This window comes from Lactuca virosa, chromosome 7 (genome assembly GCF_052849685.1).
Source record: "Lactuca virosa cultivar CGN04683 chromosome 7, Lactuca_virosa_CGN04683_v6, whole genome shotgun sequence".
Taxonomy (NCBI): Eukaryota; Viridiplantae; Streptophyta; class Magnoliopsida; order Asterales; family Asteraceae; genus Lactuca; species Lactuca virosa.
Genome location: NC_136432.1, coordinates 93784807 through 93794567, shown reverse-complemented (window position 1 = coordinate 93794567; position 9761 = coordinate 93784807). Strand labels below are relative to the sequence as shown.

At 33.6% G+C, this 9761-nt stretch overlaps 1 protein-coding gene across 1 annotated transcript; it reads right to left on the bottom strand.

Annotated features, from left to right (window-relative positions):
- Positions 1–1505: 1505 nt before the first annotated feature.
- On the bottom strand, positions 1506–2977 carry LOC145123681 (uncharacterized). Its single transcript, XM_079058883.1, has 5 exons — positions 2871–2977; positions 2230–2288; positions 2100–2151; positions 1871–1932; positions 1506–1783 (listed from the first exon to the last, which is right to left on the bottom strand). Exons 1-5 carry the CDS (start codon positions 2926–2928, stop codon positions 1568–1570), a joined length of 447 nt encoding a protein of 148 aa, XP_078915009.1. The 5' UTR covers positions 2929–2977; the 3' UTR covers positions 1506–1567.
- Positions 2978–9761: the final 6784 nt, after the last annotated feature.

Here is a 9761-nt window from a genome sequence, read left to right as displayed (position 1 = left end):
TGCTTGTGCAGGTCGATTTCTTTATGGTGTGATATAAAGCTACCAAATTCAGTTTCAATCCAAAAATGGTTATCTTGGGTTGATGATTTACGTATGTCACCCGAAAATAAACAACATGTAGAAGTGGTGATGCTTACCGCGTGGTGGATTACTATATAGAGGTTCCGAAATAATATTGTGTTCGATTCTTGCAAAATGCGGAAGAACATGCTTTCTGATTCAATTGTTCTATTTTTTTTTCCTTTAGACGTTACAATGTTATTTTTTGGATACAAACTCCTTTGTAATTTTTTTGTTTCTTTCTAGCAACTAGAAGTGTCAATATATAGATTGTGATACCGATAAAAAAAAGCAATCGGGCAATCGGGCTCTGAAACAGTTGCTAATGCGTCGAAAATGTAGTTTATTTAACATCTTTACAACCAAACCGTATGTTTCTTGATAAAATAATAGGTTCCTTAATTATCTATTGTTTTATTGGTTATTTTTGACTAAAGGAAGAATTCTAAAAGTTAACTTTGAATTATGCGGCAATCTTGAAGCTATGGAATCTCCAACCGAGATTAAGATGGACGAAGACACCAAGCCCAATAACCAATTACCATAGATTAAATATGGACATATGTGTAACACAGGCTAACTTTGTTTATTTTAAAATTTTAAGCTTTAACTAGAAAAGGACACGCGGCTCCGCCGCTTTTGGACCATGTCATAGAAGTTAAATATCGGCAAACTTTAAAAGATGTGTTGAAAGTGTAAATCGCCATAAATAAGGGAAAAAACTGACAGCCCATAAACTTAGATGTCAAAAGTATACAACCAAAAGAAAGAACATTGATGGAAAAAAAACAAAAAATGTTGTGGCTATAATATGAAAGTTGTCAAAGTTGGAAAAAAAATATAGTGGCAAAAGTCTAAAGGAAGTTTTTTGTGTTTTTTATGTCAAAATGTAAAAGTTTTGACTGTAAGGTTGAAAAGTGTCAAAGTCACTAAAAATTTGTGGCAAAAACATCAAAATATAAAAGATTTGACTGCAAAGACGAAAAGTGTCAAAGTCACTAAAGATTTGTGACAAAAATCTAAAGGCACAAAAACTTAATCAAAACTTAAAAATGTAAAAATTCTCACTTCGAGGACTAAAAATGTCAAATTCATCAAGCATTTGTGGCAAAAAAAACCTAAAGCAAAGTAGATTACTATTCATAAGTTACCTTGGATTTAATATATATAAATAATTTGGACTTTAACGTTAACCTAAGGATTTTGAAGTTTGGAGTTAGGCCTAGGGGTTGCATATTTTCTTTAAAAGGTCAACTATAAAAAAATAATAATATTTAAAAGAAATTACACCACTCTCGGAAAATTTTAGTATAGCCCAGGCAACACGTGGATTCAACACAGCCCCCCCTGACTGTTAACCTTTACTTGTACCTTATACCGTAAGACTAGTTCATTTTATTTGATCGAATATCAATTACGTCATGTTTTATTCATAACATATATAATTAGGATATAAAACCAATCGTTCGAGGGAACGAGGTATTATAAGTAATGTAGTATTTAGACGTTAACAATTGTGTATCGGTGTCCTGCACCTACGAGGTGTATAATCTGATTGAGTTATATCTATAATGTCTGTAACGTCTGAATTCTGGTGATGTGACAAGACTTCAGTTTTCTCATGCATGTCATTTGCTGGAACAAATGTCGTCGGAAAAATATCTCCCTTTCCTATTTCTCCATGGGTAAACTTCATATCGTCCGGATTATTATTCTTGTAATTCTGTAAAATGATAAATATTTCATCCCATTAATAAAAAAATATTTTGTTTCTTATCTTCCGTTGATATTTGTTAGAAATTAGACAAACCTTGCTATTGCTGTTGATGGGTCTTGAAGTTATCATTTCTGTCATTAGTTTTCTATCAAATCCTGCAAACAAAATAAACAAGGAAAACCAATTAAGTCAAAATCAACAGTGAGTCATCTAACTAAGATTCAAAACAGAAGCCAAGTAATATCTAAGCTTTTCAATGTTGTCTAGGGATGTGATGTCTAGGGCCATGAATATCATATATCTACTTAGTTTATGATAGTACCGGGTGAAAGCTTGGTAGTGGATGATCCATCGTCTTTATTACTTGATGAAATCTGCAATGTGGAAAACCGAATTAAAAATCAGGTTCAAGAGAAGTGAAGTTTTTAGCAGAATACCATGAGATAGATCACCTTCGCGATGAGTTGTTGATGGTTGCTAGGTGACATACTTGACTTTTCGAACCTTATACCTTCGTAATAACAACATAAAACATATAATTAGTTCATTGTGTTGATGTATAATTTAAGGCTGACATATAAACAAATATTTTACGTATGATAGAGATACACAAATTATTAAGATAACATACATGTTTAAATTTTCCGCATATATGTTGGTGTTTATTATTGCGATTGAGATATCAATAGGTGTGAATGTCGAATAATTAATATGTATTTTCTTTATAAACCAATTTTCTAAGTCGGTTTACAATTGGTCTAAGAGCATTCTCAAATGACATCTTAGCAACCATAAGTCATTCAATGGTCATGCATGTATATTTTTCACGTAAGCACCAAATTATGTTCAAAGGTAATTTGCAAAATTACTATACTTATCACATAACATAACATTTGATGACATATATAATTTACAAAGAAAACACACATAGACACTACACAAACATCCAGAAACACACTTTCTCTCTAGGTGGAATCGGCATACATAGGGGGTGCGAGAACACTTGCCAATAGATCTCATGCATCCCTGAATTTAGATTAATATATTATAGATGGGGGGGGTGGGGGGGGGGGGGGGGGTAGGATGGAAGTACCTTGAGCCGGATAAAGGAAAATGGAGAGAAGCACGAGAGTGAACACTGAAGACTTCATTTGTCTTCAAAACAATATAATAACTTTTACGAAATAAATGAAAGAAGAGATGCTGCATATTAGGTGTTAACACAGAAGGCTTTATATTCACATAATGACATAACTATAAGGTTTGGAAACCATATCATATTAATGACGAATATGGTCAAGACGATGTTCTTTCCTATTTTCTGTAAATGGTCATAAATGTCATTCCTTTTTTATCCTTTTTGTTTTCGTATTAGATTTTTGACAACTAATGATACGGGTTTTAATCCATTTATTCCCAGGATTACTAGCGTTGTTATAAAAGGATAATTTATATTAACTTGACTAATGATTTTGGTTAGATGTGCGAAAGCCTTTACTCATTTTAATTATTTCTACCAAAAAATCGAGATGGTCTTAGGTTTCCCATAAAAACCGTTGTTGATTTTTTTTTTTTCTAATAGCAATAATATTGATTGATATATTTAATAATAATAAAAAAAAAACTAACAAGAAGATTGAATTTCTTTACCTTCTAATTTTAAGCCAATCAAGGGTTTGCACCCCACAAGATGTGTCAGGAGTGTATTGTTGTCAAGTTACTATGTCATATATATATTCAGAGTTATAATTATAATGTCAGAAGGTATTCCTTCCTCGATGTTGTGGTAAATTTGTGTATCTAGAGTATATTATGTTTAATTAATTATATATTATATTACATAATCTATAGTATATTATGTTTAATTATCTATATTATATTATAAAATATATTGGTCACGTTTTGAATTTTAAGAAATATAAACTAGAATTTTTTTTTATACAAATTAATTGTATATTAAGAAATCATTAATACTTATCAAAACTTAAAAAAAATCAATTAAAAAAAGTTATTATGAAATTTAATTAGTTGCAAAATGACAATTTTGGAATATTGAATTCATATATATAAATTAATTTAGATACCTAAATATAAATATGGTTATTAATTAATTTACATTAATAGTCTAACCAAAAATATAAATATAAGGTTTATACATCAATATTTTACTTAAATTTGATATTTATTTTATTACTTAAGAATTAATTATACTATCTAACAATTATTTTGTTTCTATTATTTTAATGAGATTATATAGTTTTATATTGTAAAAGTTTATAACTCTTGGAAACCATAGTTATAATATTAATTAATCTTTCATAGTAGAAACTCAAAAATATTAATCAATTATTTTAAATAAATTATTAATTAAGAGATATTTTTTAATTATATAAAAAATTATAATCGTTGATCTAAATATATAAATGACCTTATAACTGTATTAATTTTATTATAATTTTATTAATTTAATGTAATTAGAGTAGAAATTTTGAAATTTGAAATTTGAATGGAGAATCAATAGGTTGACAAGTGACATGCAATTAATTAGGAGACATAATAAGATGACACATGATAAAAGGAGAATAAACCTATTCTTTTATTAAAATAGGGAGATGCTCAAAGATATGAAGTTACACAAGAAAGCAAAATAAAAACAATAAATGGTCATAATGAATTAACATGGGTCGATCGATATGAACATGATAACTATTCTATTAATTGACTCTTTCAAAAATGATTATGTTGGAATCCCTAACTTCAAGTATTTATAATCATAAACTCAAACAATTATAAGGATTGAGATCATATAAAATTACACAAATTGTCCCTTGTGCAAATGCCAGAATACGTGTTTAGTCCTTATTTTCAAAAATTAACTCGGACAGTCCTTGATTGTTATTTTTCTTGCACGGTTACTCCCTATGGACGTTAACTGTTAAATACTTCCGTTTAAGCTCCCTGCGTGACTTGCATGCAGGGGCATTTTCGTCTTGTCAAGGTTGGTATACATGAAACAGTATAATGTGACTTCACGGTAAAACCGATCATTTCTCATTTCATCCTCGCTCGACCTTTTGCATCGCACAACAAAACCCTAGTTTTCTACGATGGCAAACCTGAGGATTAGGAAAAAATGGGAGGAATACGATCTCCAAAGCTCATACGGTAAAATATTCTACATGACTCAGTTGATTATCCATCATATATTCCTAAAAAATAAAAAATTTTGAATTTTTTTATTTTTTTGGTTTTGCAGCTAACAATCCATCAATGTTATCGATACGATTGAACTATGGAGGAGTTTTTACGAAGTTTCCAGGCCGCAAATACGTCAAGGGGAAGATGAAATATAGTGATGGCATTGATAGTGACTTCTACTCGGTACATGAGATAGATGAGATGATGGGATTGCTTAATTGCGTGGAACTAGGTAAAAGTATATACTACCATTTCAAACGACCAACCTGGGATTTAGATTTTGGGTTGTATGCTTTGGCTAGTGACGAATATATAAACTACTTTGGGTCGTACGTTTATGAACACAAGGTAATAGAAGTGTACACAGAGTTCTGGGAAACCAAGTTGCATACGTATGAAATGCCCCCAAACCCTACAAAGATAAAGATATACAAAATTCCAGAGTCCCTTTGTTGTAAAAGGTTGTTCCTGACATGGTCAAATTCAGGGGATGGTCCTAGTGAAGAAGCCCTTGTTTCTCAGAATGTAGAAACTATGAACCAAACCCCTAATACGTTACCGAAAATAATTTGGAACATGCTCTTGTTACATTGAGTGAAAAATTTGAGACAACCCCTGTCTATATTGTTGGATAAGGTGTCTAAGTCCATAACTATTTCTGGTATGTACTTGACCCGACCCGACATGGTCCATTTGGGTTGCATGGCACCATGCAATTGGATAAACTAAAATGAGAGAAATAACACTTATGGTTTATTAATATATTATAAGTTCTAATATATTAATAATATTATTTAATTAGTTTGATCAAGAATTAATTTAGAATTAATTAAGTGATCAAAAGATAACTAATTAAATATATGGGTAGATTATGTAAATCTTCCATATCTTATATAGTGGGCTAAGAGGCTCCATGGATTATCAAGTTGGGTTCCACCCATAGGATGCTCCATGGGAGTTACAAACCCATGGGTCATGGAAATGAAGAGTCATGACACATTAGGGTTTACATGGTGTAACCCTAGATGTGTCAACACTATATAAGAAACCCATTCTCCACCAAAATAGGCTACACTAAGAAACAAGAGGGCTAGAGCCGATTTTGCAAGTGTAAGATTCTCTCAAAGTTTACTCCTTTGCATTTGGTGTTGTGTGAAGCATTTGAGGCATCACACTTGGGGTGCTAGGCTCACAAGGTTTCAAGGATCATAATCAACAACAAGGTAAGTTATTCTATCTTTCATTCAAGTTAAAAATGTTCCCCATGTATGCTAGATAGGAATATAACCTTGGAATTCAACTTTGCATGATTATTAGACAAACATAGATCCAAGGTTATTAGGGTTGCATGTACACTTAGGAAGTGTTAGAATGCTCAAAACCCATCAGTGGTATCAGAGCATGGTTCGTTTGTTGTTTTTTTTTGTGTGCAAACAGCTTGAAAAAAAATCGTTTTTCTGTTTTCTGCTCGTATGAAAGTTTGCACATTTGTTGCTGAAAATGGACTAGAAACATTACCCTAAACTGTTTTGATGTTTTAAAGCTTGTTTTAGATGGTGTAATGTTTATGCTAATCCATTTACAATGGCAATTATTAAAATTACAAGTTTTTTTTAAGTGTAATTTTTGATTCTTGAAAGTGTTCATATTCATGTTCTTGAACTTATGAAGATTAGATGATCATAGGAATTGTTTGTAACCTTCATGGTAGTTTAATTCATGATCATAATGTGTTTTAATGGAGTCCATAACTTGTCCTCAAGTTATGGAAAAACAAAAGTCTCACTTTTATTAAAGCCATTAAAAGAACACAAGAGTTATAAAAATGAAGAGTCTTCATTTTTATTACTCAATTAATTCATAAGTTATAAGAAATGAAAAGTTTTGGACATTCACAAAACTTGCCCTCAAGTTTTGGAACATGTAAAGTCTTGATTAAAACTTTAGTTCCAACCCTTAGAATTTTAAAAGTTAAAATTCAACCCTTATACTTTATAATATTATAAGTTACTAATATATATATGTATAACGTCAAGTCGTCTTACCGCTAGTACGCCTCATTCACGAAGCCGGTCTATAAGGGGGGTATAAGGTTGTTGTCTATAAAATGGCAACTTAATGGGTGTCCACTCTCACCCACCGCTTCCTTGATCGGTGGAGGGTCGTTAGCCGAACGGGTAAGACAAGGACTTATAAATTCTCATTAAAAGTATGATGAATATTATAAAGTAACTAAATGCTTTTATTAAATTCCCAATCTTAGTTACTTTAGAAAAATGTGAATAAGGTGCTAATCCATGAAATTACACTTTACACTTTGTTTAAGTCGTTGGTGGAGCGTGTGTGGTTAACCGGCACACTAACTTGGACTTAACAAGGTAGGTAAAGGGTGACTTAAGGTTTACCATAGCATCGGTGGAGCGTGTGTGGTTTACCGGCACATCGATTGAGTGATAAACTTTAAGGGTACCAAGTGATTTGCATGGTTACTTCACACCTCGTTTTGTGATCCTCGGTATCCCAGTCACAAAACTTGGAGGGCACACTCGATATTGAAACATGCCTTTGAAAAGTTCATTGAATCTCAAAAGAATCTAGGAATTTCTAAGAACCAATTAAAAACCTAATATCTATATTTCGTTTTTCATGGTGGAAATTGGTGAATCGTCATTCACCTACCTTTCAAATATGTTATAGCTTGGATTACGGCATACCTCTTCTAAGTTATAATATATTGTGATTGGATTCTAGCCTTAATATTACATTTGGGTGTTTTATTAAGGACTCTCTTAATATCTAAACTAATCTTGTTCTCTTCTTTCAGATGTCTTCAAACAATGCTGCTTCTGGCTCTAATCCTAATGGCTCCTTTACCCTTATGAACTTGTGTGGGAAAGTCACTTTTGATGGATCCAACTTCAATGAATGGATCAGAAACATCAGGATGATTACCCGCTACGAGGACAAAGAATATGTCCTTGACAAGGAGCTTAAGGAGATTGATGAGACCACTGCAACTCCACAGGAGATCGCTGACTTCCGGGCACATGAAAGGGATGCTACAAAAGTGGCATGCATCATGTTGGCCACCATGACATCGGAACTCCAAAAGTCCTATGAGGACTTCTACCCTTTTGAAATGCACCAAGATCTGATGGAAAGATACCATCAAAGTGCACGACAAGAGAGGTATGAAATCATATGCTCTATCATAACAACCATGATGAAGGACGGGGAATCCGTCACGAGCCACATGCAGAAAATGCAAAGGTATGTGGATCGGTTGCTGAAGCTTAATGTGAACTTCCCTGAGGAGCTTGCAATAGATATCATTTTGCACTCCTTACCATCGTGCTATGATCAATTCCGCATGACATATCACATGAATAAGGAAGAGGTCACACTCAGCAAACTTCAGGGACTCCTCAAGACCGCAGAAACAGGTCTTAAGGGTAAGTCGGTTGTTAACACTCCTACTCCAAACTCCGCCCCGGTTTTGGCAATCGGGAAAGGTAGAGGGAAGAAGAGGAAGAGCTCTTCGAAGGGTACCAAGGCTAGGACCCTTGATGGCTCTTCTTCAAGTGGAACCAAGAAAGGTTTTGTCACTCCTTCTTCTGACCCTAAAGGGGCTGAATGCTTCTATTGCCATGAAAAGTCACATTGGAAGCGGAACTGCCCAAAGTACCAGCAAGATGTGAAGGATGGGAAAGTTAAACCCAACCATGCAGGTATTTACACTATCTTATCTAATAACTCACCCCATTCTAACTCTTGGGTCCTTGATACCGGTTGTGGTATTCATATCTGTTCTGATTTGCAGGGACTAAGAAGAAGTGAGAATGTGGAGCATGGAAGAATAAACTTAATCATGGGGAATAGGAAAGCTTTACCTGTCACCAAGATTGCAGTTTATACTTTATCGCTAAGTAGTGGGTTTAGTTTAGATTTGAATAAATGTTGTTATTCGCCAGAAATGGCAAGAAATATTATTTCCTTTCATGCATTGTATAAACAAGGTTTCACCTTTTCATTTGATAATGAAGTTGGTTCGATTAATGCTTTCTTTAATAATGTTCTTTATTTTAAAGCATTACCTTGTGATGGTGTGTATGAAACTGTCTCTGTGGTTGATAACTTAGGAAATAATGTATTGTGTATTGATTCTGTTAATGATAATAACTTGGATAAAGCATCATTATGGCATTGTCGTCTTGGACATATAAGCAAGAAACGCATAGGCCAACTCCAAAAGGATGGAGTATTGGAGTCATTTAACCTAAAGTCAGATGATGGTTGCGAATCATGCTTACTTGGAAAAATGACAAAGTCACCCTTCACAGGTTCTTGTGAGAGGGGTGAAGGTTTGTTGGATCTTATACACACGGATGTGTGTGGGCCCTTCAAACATGCCACAAGGGATGCTAATCGTTATTATTTGACTTTTACTGATGATTACAGTAGATATGGATATGTCTACTTAATCAAGCATAAGTCAGAGACTTTTCAGAGGTTTAAAGAGTTTTAACAGGAAGTCGAGAATCAATTGGGCAGGAACATTAAGATGCTTCGATCCGATCGAGGTGGTGAGTATCTTAGTTCAGAGTTCCTCGACTATCTTAGGGAATGTGGGATTGTCTCACAATTGACACCTCCCAGGACACCGCAGTTGAATGGTGTAGCTGAGAGGTGTAATCGAACCTTGTTGGATATGGTTCGTTCCATGATGAGTCGAGCTTCGCTACCAATCTCATTTTAGGGGTATGCCTTAGAGACTGCCGCCCATATC

Coding starts and splice junctions, on each gene's coding strand:
- LOC145123681 (XM_079058883.1), bottom strand. CDS start 2,928: ATGAAGTCTTCAGTGTTCACTCTCGTGCTTCTCTCCATTTTCCTTTAT. Junction 2,289..2,870: donor TTTCCTTTATCCGGCTCAAG/GTACTTCCATCC, acceptor GTTATTACGAAG/GTATAAGGTTCGAAAAGTCA. Junction 1,784..1,870: donor CCATCAACAGCAATAGCAAG/GTTTGTCTAATT, acceptor ATCATTTTACAG/AATTACAAGAATAATAATCC.